The 17,319-nt window shown below is 42.2% G+C and overlaps 2 protein-coding genes and 1 long non-coding RNA gene across 10 annotated transcripts in view; 1 reads left to right on the forward strand and 2 right to left on the reverse strand.

The window, feature by feature from the left end:
- Nucleotides 1–4,695, reverse strand: part of LOC139534523 (chromodomain-helicase-DNA-binding protein 3-like) — a 31,795-nt gene extending 27,100 nt beyond the window's left edge. For all 5 annotated transcript variants that reach the window (XM_071333717.1, XM_071333716.1, XM_071333714.1 and 2 more), the window contains exons 1-6: nt 4,013–4,695; nt 1,388–1,521; nt 1,050–1,229; nt 824–948; nt 335–621; nt 39–217 (exon numbers count right to left, since the gene is read on the reverse strand). In XM_071333717.1, the coding sequence (XP_071189818.1) occupies nt 39–217; nt 335–621; nt 824–948; nt 1,050–1,229; nt 1,388–1,521; nt 4,013–4,175 (1,068 nt within the window). In that variant the 5' untranslated portion in view covers nt 4,176–4,695. The remainder of the gene's footprint in view (nt 1–38; nt 218–334; nt 622–823; nt 949–1,049; nt 1,230–1,387; nt 1,522–4,012) is intronic.
- Nucleotides 4,696–6,455: 1,760 nt separating this feature from the next.
- LOC139534527 (uncharacterized) lies at nt 6,456–9,678 on the reverse strand. 2 transcript variants are annotated; one of them, XR_011666962.1, is made up of 4 exons: nt 9,543–9,678; nt 9,386–9,462; nt 9,064–9,227; nt 6,456–6,757 (listed from the first exon to the last, which is right to left on the reverse strand). It is a non-coding gene; the product is annotated as an uncharacterized lncRNA (long non-coding RNA). The 2 variants fall into 2 exon arrangements; XR_011666961.1 differs by lacking the exon at nt 9,543–9,678 and having other exon boundaries at nt 9,386–9,471.
- A 329-nt stretch (nt 9,679–10,007) lies between these two features.
- Nucleotides 10,008–16,963, forward strand: LOC139534526 (N-alpha-acetyltransferase 38, NatC auxiliary subunit-like). Of its 3 annotated transcripts, none has more exons than XM_071333721.1 (3): nt 10,008–10,147; nt 14,295–14,472; nt 16,531–16,963. In XM_071333721.1, the coding sequence occupies exons 1-3, from the start codon at nt 10,109–10,111 to the stop codon at nt 16,653–16,655; spliced, it is 342 nt and encodes a 113-aa protein (XP_071189822.1). In that variant the 5' UTR covers nt 10,008–10,108; the 3' UTR covers nt 16,656–16,963. The 3 variants fall into 3 exon arrangements, with proteins under 3 accessions (XP_071189822.1, XP_071189823.1, XP_071189821.1); XM_071333722.1 differs by having other exon boundaries at nt 10,037–10,147; nt 14,327–14,472; XM_071333720.1 differs by having other exon boundaries at nt 10,047–10,153.
- The last annotated feature ends 356 nt before the right edge of the window (nt 16,964–17,319 follow it).

Below are 17,319 nucleotides of genomic sequence, written 5' to 3' on the forward strand. Positions count from 1 at the left end.
ATACATCCATATACATTACATAGCATAGTGAAACTCACAGAGCTGCTCTTCTTCCTCTTGTTGCCTAGGGCCCCTAGTTTGATGCGTATTGGAGCCATCTTCTTGGCCTTTGCTGCCGCTGCCGCCGCTACTGCTGCTGCCGCAGCCGCTGCCACCGCCTTCTTCCTCTCAGCCAGAACACGAGGACTCTTACTGCGACTCTTCTTATATCCAGGGCCTGAAAAACAGGGAGAGGACCGGGGCAATTGGTTAGGACCAAACCCATTCCAAATCAGACCCTGCTACTCTACACATACTATTACAATAGACTCTTCCACCCTCCTCTTTTTCTAACCTTTGCCCTCTTTGGTCTTGGCCTTGCGGAGCGGGGGCGGCGGCTGGGGGGCCGGCCGGGGGGTTTGGGGCTGCTTCCGGGGCGGAGGGGGCGGAGGGGATGGGGAAGCGGTTGACGCGGAGACCTGCTCGGCGACGGCAATGGCGGCGGCCGCGGCTGCAGCTGCCACGGCCGCAGCACCTGAGCCCTTGAAGGGGTTGTTGGAACTGAACTCCCTCCACTTGACCCCCAGGATGGTCATCATCTTAGACATGGGGATCTTAGGGTTCTTCTTGGCGATCATGGGCCTGCGAGGGGCGAAGAGGAAGACGAGGAAGAAGAGGAGTAGGGGAGAAGGGAAGCTAAATGAGTACGTTAGGAATCTAATCTCAATCAATAACTCAGTAAATTGTCCCCTTTGACTGAGAACGAGGCGCGATAAGCTACATGTTTCTAGGCTAAACATTCTGCCACCAGAATAGAGTCAGCTGCGTGACATCTCCACAGTACCTCATGGACTGGCTGAAGGCTTTGTAGTTGGTGAGTGTGCGGTAGTCATCTTCAGTGAAGGTATGATCCACATCCTCCAGACCCCAGTCTTTAGCCAGCTGGGCCGACGTCTTCTGTTCTATTGGCTGGTGGAAAGAAACAACGAATCAGAGAGCTAGACTTGAGCCATCAGAGTGAGGCCAAGAAGAAGCAAAACAATGACAACACTTTTTTGTTGTGTCCTTACCTTTATTGTCTCCTCTTGCGTGCTGTCCCCATTGTCTTTTTTCATCTTTAGTTTTTTTTTCTCCTTCTTCTCCTTGTGTTTCTTCTTCTTCTTTTTCTCACAAGCGAAGATGCTGGCTGCACTGTCAGAGTTCTCTCCATAGTCTCTCTCTCTCTCCGAGTCTCTCTCTACATCACTGTCCTGAGAGGGGAGAGGAGAAGAGAAGGGGAGAGAGGGAAAGAGGGAAAGAGAGAAAGAAAGAGAGAGAACATAAAAGGGGGGGCAATAAAAATAGAATGAAGTGTGATCAGAAAGTATGGCTACAGATGGAGTGATATGGTCATGTCTGAGAAACTTACAATCCTTTTCCGTTTTTTAGCTTTGGAGAGTTTTCCTTCTTTCTCTTTCTCCTTCTTCTTTGTCTCCTTCTTCTTCTTGGGCCCTCGTTTCTTCCTCCCTAGACTGTCCCTGTCCAATGCCTCCCCTTCTTCCTCTATGGCAGGTTGAAGAGAGGAGATGTGGATGAAAAGAAAGAGAGCGAGTTGTGACTAAATCATATTGACTATAATCCTCTTTGAAGGCTTTGAATCGTCAATCTAATCTCTTCTGAACACAATTAAGCACAACAGAAGCCTTGCACCATCCCGCTGTGATGTGTGCATTGACACCACATGTGTCATATGGGAGGGACTAGTGTCTTAACATGACTTTCTACCTTGACTGAATTCTGACAAATTTTCAATTAGTTCCAGTCAGTGTGTTTGACAGATAAGTGTATTTGACAGCTGCTTGGTATAGTTCAATGAAAAGCAAAGCCATAACTGGCTATATTGACATTATATGTCAATGAGTGTTGTATAGCACACAATAATAGTATTCATGGTGGTATTTGGAAACTGAGGCTGTCATATAAGAAATGTATACCCATAGCAATATATTTGTCCTGCAATAAACAATTGGGGAAATAGAAACCAATAAAACATGTCATAGCTTTATTTCGAAGACAACACCACCGAACGTTTTGAGGATCTGTTAGTGAGTTTTCAAGGGACTTCCAAATGAGTCTTTCAAACCTTTATTCAAGTTTTTCACTAGGCAAAGCGAGAGACAGTAGCCTTTTTGAGAGTGAGAGAAAGATAAGCCTATGTATTGTCAGGAGGGTGGAGAAAAGGGGAAACACATCACCAAGAACTATCGCTTACGGCCACCATGCACATCGTATAAATTAGTTCGTTTTTATTGTTTGTCTTTGTTGGGCGCCTACAGTAGGGTTACAACACGCAGCGCGCTCCCAAACAAGGTCTCCGCATGTCTGCTGCAGAGTGCAGCCAGAGGCGGCAGCAGCACGCACGCGGGGCTCGGTGATTCTAAGGCCGCAAGCCAGTCTGTCTATATCTGATGAACTGAACCAGAGAGGAAGAGGCGAAGCGAGAGGGATAACTAGGCCCAAAATCTATCTTCTCCAGCAGGTGGCGGTTTTGCGTTTTTATCGCTCACCAAGCGAGGAGTTTTGTATGGAGATCAATGAGAGTGTCGAATTTGGTTAAAACAAATATGTAAAGGCTTATTTGTTACTTGTGGCTTATTTGACCGAATAGAAGTTTCGTAATGCTTAGGTTGCTACTAGTGTACTGATATAAGTAGCACATGTGACATACCTGGAACTTTGAGAAAAAAACCACTTTATATCGGAGTTGTGCCTGTTGTTCGCAGGCGTATCTGCCCTCTCATTGGCTAAAATGGTCCCACCTGCTCTTGCCTCCTCCCGACTGCCTTCCATTTTATTTACATGTATTTTTATTGTTAGAGCGGCCACTTGAGTATCTAGTCAATATAATGGGGCGTCTGTGACTGAAACAACTCCCTACCCTAGGCTACTTCCCGTTAACTCCAAAACCTGGGTCCTGACCACAAGAGCGACAACCGCTGGCGGAGGTCGCTGGGGGTTGGCAACGGCGGGAAGCGCACTAATCGATTCGCGCGCTTGTCCGTCTCGAGACAATCAATTCAGTGATTCTAAATGGGCCCTTGTTGAATATCCCAAAATCATGATATGCAATAGCCTATCGAATGCTACTATTGAATAGGCTACATGCACATGCATTCTATTTAATTAGGCTAATTCAAATTAACTGTAAAATAATGCAAGCATGTTACTAGGTTTTCAGGAACCAGGTAGGCCTGATCATAGTCCCTCAAAAATAAACTTATTTGAAAAAAAAAAAAAATGTTTTGCACATTACATTGTTGTAGGCAAGTCCTTTCTTTCATGTGGCTATATTTATTATGTTTATTACATGCCTGCTTGTTAAATATGTGTTAGTCTGCTATGACAACGAAAAGAGAGGGAAAACAAAGGCCCTGTTGGCGACACATAACGGTTCTATTCATAACTTTAGTAGAGTGTCAGTGTCCTATCATGTACCGTCCCTGTCAGTGTGGAGACAGTCAGGGGGTAGGATCAAGTTTATTTACACGCTGTCATACCAGCACTCACTCCATCATCCGGTTTTAACGCTTACGCCTTACACATCACTATTCTAAAGATCACTATCAGAAAGCGTATTGCTGGGGAGTCCATGTTTTCTAACAGTGATGTCGTGAGCTTTACCCTTCACGTCGACCTATTCATATTGAGATATGATATATATTGATGAATGTGGCACCATTCTACGGATGAAAAGAAAGTCGAGGAGGATCAACTTTGTTAATTGTAGGCAATATATATGGGATAAAACGAAAAGAGCATTCTCAAGTTGGTTTAGAAGTTGGAATCCTCAACTCTTTCTATTTCAAACCTGCGCTATCCTCTGGAGCAACGGGAGCGCAACTAATTATATTGTAGCAAAGGATAACTATTGAGATGAGCAGCACAACGTGTCCTGTCTTACTTTTTTCACAATTTGGAGTATGTGTTTCTATTTTGTGTGCGCGCTCCCGAGTCTTTCGCCAGTGTCTGTCTCCTGTAGCCTACTATAGCCTACCTGGCGCGGCTAGTGTTGCAGTTTCTCGAGGCGCCGCCGGCGAGTTTATGTCGCTTGCGTTCTCGTCTAGATCTCCGTCGTCCTCTTCTTCATCAAAATCTCCTCCCTTGGAATTAACCAACATGCCCTTGTATTCCTCACAGGACCGGAGAGGAGAGGACATTATATTCCTGTCATCGGCTCCGTACTCGAAATCAGAAATCCTCCGGAATTATGATATTTATTTAATATTCAAATCGACTCCAGAAAAAAAGTGGGGGGCGTTTTGGAATATTTTACACTACAACGCAAGGAAACAAAGATGGCCGCCCTTATATTTATTTTTTAACAACCCCCCCAATAAGAAAAATCCCCTTACATAAAAAATGGCTGACTATATTATTGCAGAACGCCCCCCACCACCCCTCCTCCTTTCTCTCTCTCTCTCTCTCTCTCTCTGCCTGTCTCTCCCTCTCTCCGCGCACCCCTCCCTCCTCAAAAAACATTCACATTGTTACAAGAAAGGGGGTGTATGACTGCTTGTATAAATTGTTACTTGTTTGTTCCCCCCAAATCAGACACGAAGGCAGACTTGCCTGGTAACTGTGCCCCAAGATCACACGAAACAACGCTCCCTTTCTACACTGCAGAACACGACACAAATCTCTGAAAAATTCTTAAAGGCCCCCACCGTAGTATAAAATTATACGTGTGTGTGAGAGAGCGAGAGAGAGAGAGTCGGGGAGGGAGCTTGAAAGCGTGTGTGTGGGGGGCGGGGGGGTTGGAAAAATCTGCCGCAGCCATGCCCAGACTTTACATCAGATTGGATTGCTTAAAAATTAACCACTTGTGGTGGGGATAGAAAACAATGCAATATGCAGACTGTCATTTTTTTCAACTGGAAATGATTTCGGATTAAAATATAAATCGAATAAATTATTTTCAAGATGGTGAACACAGAGAAATGAAAGAGGACACATTTTTAACGCATCTTGTACTGTTTCAGTAAGGCAATGTGAACTCTAGTAGTCAGACTACCTTGTCTCCCCTTTAGGCAGTTCAGTTTTGATTAAGGGGTCTACGATCAAACATACTATACATACAATCCCTTCAGGAAGTATTCACACCCCTTGACTTTTTCCACACTTTGTTGTTACAGTCTGAATTTAAAATGGGATTACATTTAGATGTAGTTTGACTGGCCTACACAATAAATCATAATGTCAAATGTTTTGAGATACAGGCGTCCTTCCTAACTCAGTTGCCGGAGAGGAAGGAAACCGCTCAGAAATTTCACCATGAGGCCAATGGTGACTTTAAAACAGTTACAGAGTTTAATGGCTGTGATCGTAGAAAACTGAGGATGATGAACAACATTGTAGTTACTCCACAATACTAATCTAATTGACAGAGTGATAAGAAGGAAGGCTGTACAGAATAAAAAATATGACATAACATGCATCCTGTTTGCAACAAGGCACTAAAGTAATACTGCAAAATATGTGGCAAAACTAAATTAAATGTTCCTGAGTGGCCTCGTTACAGTTTTGAATTAAATCTTCTTGAAAATCAATACAAGACTTGAAAATGCCTTTCTAGCAATGATCAACAAACAACCTGACAGAGCTTGAAGAAAGGTTTAAAGAATAATGTGCAAATATTGTACAATCCAAGTGTGCAAAGCTCTTCTTAGACAAACAGACTCGCAGCTGTCATCGCTGCCAAAAGGTGATTCTAACTTGTATTGACTCAGGGGTGTGAATACATATGTAAATTAGATATTTTTGTATTTTATTCTCAATATATTTTTACACATTTCTAAAAAATATATTTTTACTTCGTCATTATGGGCTATTGTGTGTAGATTGGTGAAAAACACATGAATTCAATCAAAATTTAATTCAGGCTGTAACACAACAAAATGTGGAATAAGTCAAGGGGTACAGTATGAATACTTTCTGAAGGCACTGCATGCACATTTTACAGTAAAAAATGTGTGTGTTGAATAATTGTGATGAAAAACTAGACATTGATAACAATGACACGTCACTGATTTAAAGAAATATGTGTAACATGGCTTTTCACAACTAGCTAAAACTGCTACTGTTACAGTAGATTTGGTTTCCTGCACATTCTGTAGTACAGGAAATTAAAACTCAGCAGAGCCACAAAGGAGCTGTTGAGAGGAAGTAGCCTACTATTAAATATCACATAAACAATTACCATGGTTACCATGCAGTTTTATGTACAGTTTTGGCAGACTATTGTTAATTTATTAACGTATGTTGGCCTATTGTAGATGCAAGAAGGTTTGAAGGAATGACAAAAGGAAGACACTGGGATAGAATGGCAAGGAAATTATGTTGATTGTGAGGTTATGAGTTCTAGTCCTTTACGTGCTCAAATTCGCTGTAATAAAATGTTAATAACAATATCACAATATAAAATAAATTAAGGACATGTATTTTGTAAGTCAACCTTTTAATAGATTGCTCATATTGCTCATCACCATTTTCTGACATCCTTACATATGAGGTCAAAGTTCAGTGGGATTGTCGTTGAGTAGAGACCCGATGGACTGGGAGAAGAGGTCGCAGTCCATGCGTCCACTGTAGAAGTCCTCATCCTTGTTGAGGATACCGTTCTCCTCCAGTGTCTTACTAATGTCCCGGTTGACGCAGTTGTGCTTCCAGGTGGAGCTGGCGGCGTGGGAGCTGTTGCGAAGTTAACGCTGGGGAATCTCATTCAAGGTCTCCTCGGAACACACTTGGGAAAAGAGAGGGAGAGAGGAGAGAGCGAGAGAGAGAGAGAGAGGAGGGAGGATTTGCTGTTTTAGACCTTATTTTACTTTTCCACCCCATGTACAGTGGTTATTGACTGTAGCTGAAATCAGTTGCAGCAGTTTTAGATTTAGAAACTACAGTCAGTATACCAAACATTAGGAACACCTTCCGAAAATTGAGTTGCACCCCCCCTTTTCCCTCAGAACAGACTAAATTCGTCGGGGCATGGACTCTACAAAGTGTCGAAAGAGTTCCACAAGGTGACTCCAATGCGCCTGGCACCTACTACCATACCCCGTTCAAAGGCACTTAAATATTTTGTCTTGCCCATTCAGCCTCTGAATGGAACGCATACACAATCCATGTCTCAATTGTCTCAAGGCGTAAAAATCCTTCTTTAGCCTGTCTCCTCCCTTTCATCTACACTGATTGAAGTGGATTTAACAAGTGACATCAATAAAGGATCCAGCATTCAGCTGGATTTACCTGGTCAGTCTATTTAATGGAAAGAGCAGGTGTTTGTTCTGTTTTAATGTTTTGTATACTCAGTGTATAGCTTATATTTATGATACAGTATATAAATAGTAATAGTAATTTTTTTATTTTACCTTAATTTAACTAGGCAAGTCAGTTAAGAACAAATTCTTATATACAATGACGGCCTAGGAACAGTGGGTTAACTGCCTTGTTCAGGGGCAGAACTACAGATTTTTACCATGTCAGCTCGGGGATTCGATCCAGCAACCTTTCCCCAACTGGCCCAACGCTCTAACCACTAGGCTACCTGCCGCCCCGGCTACCAGCCATTGTCCTCTAATGACAAGAGGATTTTAGGATTTTTCATTCAAAAAACTGTATTTTCCATTGGTTTATCTATGAAAATCATTCTGTGGACTATGGGCAAGTTTTGCAACAGGCAGTTAAACGACTCTAGCTTGGCTTCCACGATTTTAGAAAAAGAAGAAAGGAATTTGTTTATGCAGGGTCCAATGGGCACATTTGCCAAGAACCACTAGAGAGAAAGTGAGGGAGGAATGAGGGGGGAGGGAGGAGGCAGGGCAAGAGAGAAAGAAGGAGGATAGACTGTTTGAGGAAGAGAAAGAGAGTGTGAGTATGTGTGTGCAGGGACAGAGTGTGGGAGAGAAAGAGAGAATTTGTGTGTTTTGTGTGTGTGTGTGTGTGTGAGAGAGAGAGAGAGAGAGAGAGAGAGAGAGAGAGAGAGAGAGAGAGAGAGAGAGAGAGAGAGAGAGAGAGAGAGAGAGAGAGAGAGAGAGAGAGAGAGAGAGAGAGAGAGAGAGAGAGAGAGAGAGAGAGAGAGAGAGAGAGAGAGAGAGAGAGAGAGAGAGAGAGAGAGAGAGAGAGAGAGAGCATGTGTCTGACTGTGTGAGTGGAGAGTGGAGCACCCACACTAAGCCTCTGGCTCAGTAGAAGACTAGTAGTGCCAGCTGGGGCGGGTTGGCGGGAAAGCCTGCTCTCCCACCGTGCTCTCCCACCATGCTGGAGAGGAGAGGTGTGCTCGGGGTGTGAGTGTGCTGTGTGTGTGTGTGTGTGTGTGTGTGTGTGTGTGTGTGTGTGTGTGTGTGTGTGTGTGTGTGTGTGTGTGTGTGTGTGTGTGTGTGTGTGTGTGTGCTGCAGGGGGAATGAGTGAACCCAGCCAGGACTCACTCATATGCCCCCAGGGTTTGACAGTGACACAGTGCACTACTAACTCCACCTCGTCGTGTCCCGTTGGAAGCGAGTCATGTACAGGCCAGGGCTACCTAAAGGGCAGTGTGGTAACCCATATATTATGCAGCCAGTGGCACACAGAGGAAGGGAGAAACAGCACCTGTGCTCCACTCAGTGATATTATGCTGTGTGGGTGAAACCGTGCCAGATGAATGGACACACTCCCAAAAGACTGTTACTGTGATATGCTGAGGGGTAGAGGTGAGGGAGGGGGTAGGAGGATAAAGCTTGAACAACTACAATAGAATGCATGATGGTTATGTATAAATGACGCACGTATGCATGTAGGTGATATGTATGTGATATGTAGGTGATACGTAGGTAGGTGATATGTATGTGTGCAGAATGATGTCTGTATGTTGTCTGCATATCTATTGCACATGTATGATGCAGCACTGATGATATCTATGTAAGACACTAGGCCTCGCTTGCCAGGGGATGGTGTCAGGCTAAGTGAGATTAGTATGATAACACATGTAGCCTATACATGTGGCATGTACACATGTAGCTTCTTGTGCTCTATGCATGACATTCTCGCTAATCTAAATAAGGATATTTTACCTCCAGCCTATGCTCCTGGGATGTGAGGGTGTTGATGATGCGGATCCACCTGGTCTTGGCAAAATAGTCCCACCTCATATTGGGTATCCCTCCACCAGGGTTGCCCAAAGTCATTGGTCCAGTCAGTACTAGGGCAGGGAGACGACACGTGCACAGAGCGCCCCCTAGGGGTGTAGTACATCAAACAGTCAGATAGTGGGTTAAGGGGGGTCCGAATCTAAGAATACAATTTGTGAATTACTCATGATGAAAAATAAACTTTAAGAAGACAAATATGCTGAATTCTTGATAAAGATTATTTTCAGATTATTTTCTCACTCACAAATGTTGTCTTTAATTCAAACCATTGACTGATGTCATTTCCTGCACAGTCAATAATAGGTTTCAGAAGTACATCCCCTGAAAAATAATTGTGTAATTTAATAAATGTTTGTAGCCTAATAATAGCCTATTATAAATGCATGCATCTGACAACTCACGTTTAAAGTCATTCACCAATAGTGTCAGGTCGTACACCTTGCCCAGGTATGACACCCACAAGTCGCCAAGGCATGGTGTTATGAAAGGACACCTCGTTCGGAGTGAAATACTTTGGTCGCGGCATTTGTATTACTTCTGAAAGTTTACCCAATGTATGGAGACCTATAGAAGGTCATGTAAAATGTAACAACTGAGCATATGTCATAGATATAGAATGTTATTTATTTTGTTTATTTGCAAGCTCTTTCGCTACATTGCAAACAAGCTCCGTTACTATGGTAACCACGGAAGCATCTGGTATAGAGACAGCACGAGACTCATATCAGCTTTGCTGCTCCTCGTGAGCGGCTGGACAGTCCATAAATCACAAGACAGATATTTGACAAATGTAATGCTCAATTTGAAAAGTAAATAGGCGAAAAGTTTCAGCAAAGTTTTAACTCTTAATTTTTCATACCTACCTTGCATTCTACAATACCCATAATGCAAAGTATTCCCGGATGCATTTCCGGTTGTACGTCAGAGAAATAATTCCGCTAGAAAAATAGAATCAAGAAAGGGTGGAATGGCAACAATGATTGAAGAAAATGGTCCATCAACTCATGTAGGGGTGATATATGTTTAATATTCTCGTACTTTACACACTTTTAACGCATAATATTCAATTTGCCTAACTGAAAGGAGAGCGTGCGTAACTGATCCATACATTTGTTGGGCAAGTTGGAGCCACTAGCTAGCTATGCTAACGTAGCTACAGTAGTAGCTAGCTAACGTTATTTGTCCACAACCTACAGTACCATTAGCCAGCAGATCCGACCTGATTTCTTACAGCTGCACTAGGGTCGGACATACTTCCTGTTTAGATTAAAGGGTGTATGTGTTGTTCTCTGAATTGTCCCATTATCCCAACTATTATAGCGAGAAGATTGAACAAGATCTGCTAGTTTTGCCGAAAATCTGTCAATTTCGCCCGCATGCTTTGGTAGCAGAAGCCACAGCAGCAATTTTGGAATGGCAATGTCAGCCAATCAGCTCCTTTGTTCAACAGCACGTTCCATGCTACAATGGCTGCCAGTGCTTTGGCTACGGGCGAAAATCAGCAAATCGTTCAATCTTCTCGGTGTAACAGTTGGGATAGTGGGACAATTTGAAGTACAATACATTTCTCATCCCTGGATTGAGGTATGTTTTCCGAGCCATATCTTGTGCCGGCTGTGCAGTGTCTTAATCTACACAGGAAGTCTGTCCGACCCTAGTGTAGCTGTAAGCAAGCCGGTCGGATCTGCTGGCTACAGTACTATTGGCATTACCAAGAATAGTTGGACCAGAAACATCTGTTAAAAGTGGCACGCTTTTGCATTTCTTAAAGGGTGCATTTCAATAGTCTAAAGTAGCTTCTTCTCCTTAGCTCTAATCTAACCCAAAGGCTGGCAGATGGCGATATTGAGTCGTTTCGTCTTTAAAGCTCATTTAAGCTTGATCCGGAAATGTGGACCGGAGGCTCCGTACAGAGTGTGTGACACAATTGTAGCCAAATCATGCTCAGTACTGCATCGCCGTGCACCTCACAAGTTTTGTAACAATGCGGAGGGCACCTTGTCAACCTTGCCAAGGGGAAGCTTGACAAGCATACGAGGAGAAGAAGCCAGACGGTTGAGATCCACCCAGTATCACCATTATGCTTCTTTTACTTGTGGGTAAATCCATTTGAATTCGATCACTTTTTGACAGCACCCCTTTTGATTTGAATGAAACCTTTCATACATACTTGCCCATTGTAGAAGTGCTCAGAAAGTTACTGAGCCCCTTAGGGGTCATGGCCACCAGGCTAATCCATTCCCTCAGTTTTATTATCCATTCCCTCTGATTATTTATGTCCCTCTGTTTTTGTTTTATTAGTTCCCTCAGATTTTGTATTCGTTCCCTACATTTAAAAAAATCTATTTCTACAGATGTTTTATTTGTTACATTGTTTTTTTATCCATTCCTTCAGTTTTTTTTTCATTCATTCCCTCCATGACGGTCCCACTTGGCCAATAACATATTACAGCCTAATTGTTTTTCTATTTAGTTAATTACATGCTTCAAATGGTGATGATCACTGACCATTCATTAGCTAATTTCCAGTTTGTGTTTTCATATGTCTCCGAATCACAAGGGCAAATAATAGGTAACGGATGTGCAAAACCACTCAAGGTGCAAATACGGTGCTCTCATCCCTAGGCAATAAATCCGTCTGGCTCTGCTTCATGACCTTAGCTGTTCTGTCTATTTTCCAAAGGATTTCTTTAGCTACATCAGCTGATTTCCAGCTGATTTTTCATCGCAACCAAGCAAATAGCTATCAGTTTTAGTTATAAACATACCACATAGAGCCAGAGCTGCTTTAAACCATCTTTCTGTGTGCCTGGTTGGCTATGGCAGATGTTCACCTGCCTAGTGCAGGGATGAGAGCGCATCATTGCACCAGAATTATGCACAGTAAATTCGCATGCCGTTTCTTTCTGCCACCGGTGAGTCACATGCACAATTGTGTTTGTCTGGACCATGTTTTACTGGACATATGTCCCTGACTTTATGCACAAGGGGTAATACACTGGGTTGCGGGGAGGAGAGGTGCTCAAAATGGATCCATGTGGCATGAATCCGAGTGTAGCCTATCTGGTGTGCATCCTAAACATGCATCATTCATTTATGACTGCAAGTGATGCTCCTGGCTTTTCAGGCATATGAACACACCATTTGAAGCATGTAATAACTAAATAGAAGTACATTTAGGCTGCAATATGTTATCGGCCAAGTGGGACCGTCATGGTAGCCTACATAAGGAGAAGCGGGAACGAATAAACAAATAAAACAGAGGGAAAGTATAATTAATCAGAGGGAATGGAGAGAAAACAAATGATGGAATGGATTAGTCTGTTTTTTTTTTTTTAACACACCATGACCCCTAAGGGGCGCCATGACTTTCTGAGCACGTCTACAATGGGCATATATGTATGGAAGGTTTCGTTCAAATCAAAAGGGGTGCTGTCAAAAAATGATCGAATTCAAATGTATTTACACACAAGTAAAAGAAGCATAATGGCGATATTGGGTGCATCTCAACCGTCTGGCTTCTTCTCTTTGTATGCTTGTCAAGCTTCCCCTTGGCAAGGTTGACAAGGTGACACGACTTTTGAACACTTAATTTACCTAGCTCTGATCCATTCACATGCGTCGGATACGCACGCATGCGCATGGACCAGAGCTAGTTTGACGGTAAACAAAATGCTCAAAAGTAGTTTGTCTTATAGTCCTGGACAGTCATGGTAGCCTACATAAGGAGAATGATGTTTTTAGGCCTAGAGATAGGCTACTTAAATCCACAAGGACTTCAGGAGTAGCTTATTTGTTTTGTAGGGAACTAATAAAAAATTCGTAGGGAACAAATAAAAATTCGTAGGGAACAAATAAGTAGGGAACGGATACAATTTTTTGTAGGGAACGGATAAAAAAAACTGAGGGAGCAGATTAGCCCGGACATTTTTTTCACCACCATGGCCCCTAAGAGGCACCGTAGAAAGTGCCTTTTTGGATCTGAATGCCAAAACATTCAAGAGATAAAGGTGCTCAAAGTTGACCCATTTTGCATACCCTACCATACCATGAGACATCCATATCTTCATCACTGGAAAATATAAACAGTTGAGATTGATCTCATTTAAAAGCTTACAAACAGGGTCGCCAAACAATTATATAATTTCCCTCCCACACTTTTTTTCACGTCAATTATCAAAAAATGCATGAACTCAGATTATTTTCATATTTGCATATGTTGTAGCCTAGATCCTATTTTACATCATCTAAGGTTTTTGTGTTTTGTCCACTAACGTTTGAGATACAACATGCTCTTGAATACATGGTGAGTTTCATGTTTTGGGTGATAAATGTACTAAAATGGGAATAAAAAATAGACATTTCTACTTTCAAATGGTACCACAGAGATGGTTGGAGGTCCACACATCAGAGAATGTTGACTTGAATGGGAATATCTGTTGTTTTAAATTATACTGTTAATCCTCCATAGGAAACCTATTGAAATCATAGAAATATAGATAATAGAATAGGCATGACGTTTTACGTTGACATTCGATGGTGGGTGGACGAGCGGTCATCTTTGTGATAGTAATTAGAAGTTACAATTTAAATTTAAATGTCTATGCTGTACCAGATGAATTGCAGTGGTCTGAACTGGGATAGGTCCATTCTTTTAAATCTATTTCTATGATTGAAATGACACCAACCCTGTATTCAAGAGCATGTTGTATCAACTGATGGCGGTCACAACACAAAAACCTCAGATAATGTGAAAGAGGGTTTAAGCTACAACCTATGCGACTATGATTTTTTTGGGGGGGGGGGGTTATATGTATTTTTTATCATTTACGTTAAGGTTTAAAAATGACAATTTGTTTTAAAACATTTTTTTCAATAAATAAAATAGTTTGACAACGTACGCTTTTAAATGATATCAAACTCAACTGTTTATATTTTTTAGTGATGAAGACATGGATGTCTCATGGTATGGTGGGGTATGCGAAATGTGTCAACTTTGAGCACCTTTATCTCCTGAATGTTTTGGCATTCACGATCAAAAAGTCAATTTCTGACCGGAAGGGATGCTGTCAAAAAGTGATTGAATTCAAAGGGATTTACCCTTGAATGATTATACGCCTATCATCTAATTTCTCCCCAATCCCTATTTCTAGGGGCAGAGTGAACTGTCATCCTCTTCTTCCAGAGTGCGTCAGAAGCTGGAGAGCCTGCTGAACAAGAACATGAGAATCAGAATGACAGACGGACGGACGCTGGTGGGACTGTTCCTGTGCACAGATAGAGACTGCAACGTCATCCTGGGGTCCGCTCAGGAGTTCCTCAAATCCTCAGGTAACTAAAGTACATATTAGGCCTACATACTCTAGCAAGTTCACTGCTCTTCACCCCTGTTCCTGCAGAGCAGTCAAGGCAGGGTTTTGTCCCAACACAGCACTAAACACCTGATTCAGCTGACCAGTCAATCGTTAGTTGATTTGCTGTAAGAACCTGCAATCAGAAATGCAAACCATATTTCCACATTTTGTTGTGTTACGGCCTGAATTAAAAATTAATTAAATGTATCTGTCACTAGCCTACACCCAATACCACATAATGTAAAAGTGGAGTTATGTTTTTAGATTTTTTTCAAATCAATTCAAAATGAAAAGCTGAAATGTCTTGAGTCAATAAGTATTCAACCCCTTTGTTTTGACAAGCCTAAATAAGTTCAGGAGTAAAAATGTGTTTAACAAGTCACATAATGAGTTGCATGGACTCTGTGTGCAATAACAGTGTTGAACATTATTTTTTTAATGACTACCTCATCTCTGTACCCCACACATACAATTATCTGTAAGGTCCCTCAGTTGAGCAGTGAATTTCAAATGCAGATATTCAACCAATTTTTCCAATTCCTCACAAAGAAGGGCACCTATTGGTAGATGGCAAAAAAGAAAAGCAGACATTGAATATCCCTTTGAGCATGGTGAAGTTATTAATTACACTTTAGATGCTGTATCAATACACCCAGTCACTACAAAGATGCAGGCATCCTTCCTAACTCAGTTGCCGGAGACGAGTGAAATTGAATTTCTCATGGATTTCACCATGAGGCCAATGGTAACTTTAAAACAGTTACAGAGTTTAATGGCTGTGATAGAAGAAAACTGAGGATGGATCAACAACATTGTAGTTATTCCACAATACTAACCTATTTGACAGACTGAACAAAAGGAAGCCTGTACAGTATTACCTTAGTCCAACAAAGCATTAATAAAAAATGTTATGTTGAGGCTCTGATCAGGCCCTACACCCAAACAAGGGCACTGCGTTCATCCACCTCTGGCCTGCTCGCCTCCCTACCTCTGAGGAAGTACAGTTCCCGCTCAGCCCAGTCAAAACTGTTTGCTGCTCTGGCACCCCAATGGTGGAACAAACTCCCTCACGACGCCAGGTCAGCGGAGTCAATCACCACCTTCCGGAGACACCTGAAACCCCACCTCTTTAAGGAATACCTAGGATAGGATAAAGTAATCCTTCTAACCCCCCCCCCCCTTAAAAGAGTTAGATGCACTATTGTAAAGTGGTTGTTCCACTGGATATCATAAGGTGAATGCACCAATTTGTAAGTCGCTCTGGATAAGAGCGTCTGCTAAATGACTTAAATGTAAATGTTGAGGGCAAATCCATTACTGAGTCATGTTATGGGTATGCTTGTAATCGTTAAGGACCGGGAGTTTTTCAGGATAAAGAAACTGATTGGAGCTAAGCACAGACAAAATTATAGAGGAAAACCTGGTTCAGTCTGCTTTCCACCATACACTGGGAGAAGAAGACTGTGAATGTTCCTGAGTGGCCGAGTTACAGTTTTGACGTAAATCTACTTAAATCTATGGCAAGACCTGAAAATAATTGTCTAGCAATGAACAGCAACCAATTTCACTGAGCTTGAATAACTTTGAAAATAATAGTGGACAAATGTTGCACAATCCAGGTGTTTAAATTTCTTAAGAGACTCACAGCTGTAATCGCTGCCTAATTTGCTTATACAAACTATTGACTAAGGGGTGTGAATACTTATATAAATAAGATATTTCATTTTCAATAAATTTGCAAAAATGTCTAAACATGTTTTCCCTTTTGTCATTATGGAGTGTTGTGTGTAGATGGGTGAGAAAAAAACATTGAATCCATTTTGAATTCAGGCGGTAACACAACAAACTGTGGGATAAGTCAAAGGGTATGAATACTGAAGGCGCTGTAGCTCTCTGGGACCGGCAGTAAGCACTACTCTAGCTTCCCCACATGATATGTAGTTTCTATTTTGTAACCTGACCCTTATTACACTGTGTGTACAGATCCATATTTAAAATGTATTTTGTGTGCTTGTCTTGCTTGTTTTTGCATCAGACTCCTTCTCCCAGGGTGAGCCCAGAGTGCTGGGGTTAGCCATGATTCCCGGCCACCACGTGGTCTCCATCGAGGTGGAGTCAGACACCCTGGCCGACACACAGGGGTTCGGGGGCAGCCACTGAAGAACAAGCTGAGCTCACCCAAAGTTGGAGGACACTATCCTAGAAAAGGCTACAGTACAGACTTGAAATGGAGAATTCAATCAAAGGAATTCCAGGTGTGGCTGATCTCTGGTGCCAGGTGTCGTGGGTTTACCAGTCAGAGCCAAGATATGTGCGAAATGTAACCAAGCATCCCCAGTGACATTAGTGTGTGTGAAGTTAATACGGAGTATACAAGGTATTTGCGCAATAAGGGGCATGGGACTGAGCCAGACTGTACAGTATGTGTCTGTGTGATAAATGTTTTTCAATACATTTCAGTATCTAAACCTGTCTGATCTGTCAATGAGGAACGATGCAGACTTTCCTTATATACTGATAGTGCAGCAGTTACAGATAGTTCAGAGCATATGAATAGCTAAAGTGAATTACTTGACTTAAAACCCTTGGCTTCTATTAGGCGAATAGGTTATTGACGAATGTCCTCCATCTCACTCATCAGGGCAAGTCTTTCCAGGTCACACCATTTGAGGCCATCAGTTAGCTGTTCATAATTCACAACAATACACACATCTAAATGAATGGAATTAATATAAATATTAGGATGAGCAATGTCAGAGTGGTCTGGACTAAAATGCAGTATGTAAACATTAAAGTGACCAGAGATTCCTTGTCTATGTATATA

The sequence above is a fragment of the Salvelinus alpinus genome, chromosome 11 (genome assembly GCF_045679555.1).
Source record: "Salvelinus alpinus chromosome 11, SLU_Salpinus.1, whole genome shotgun sequence".
NCBI lineage: Eukaryota > Metazoa > Chordata > Actinopteri > Salmoniformes > Salmonidae > Salvelinus > Salvelinus alpinus.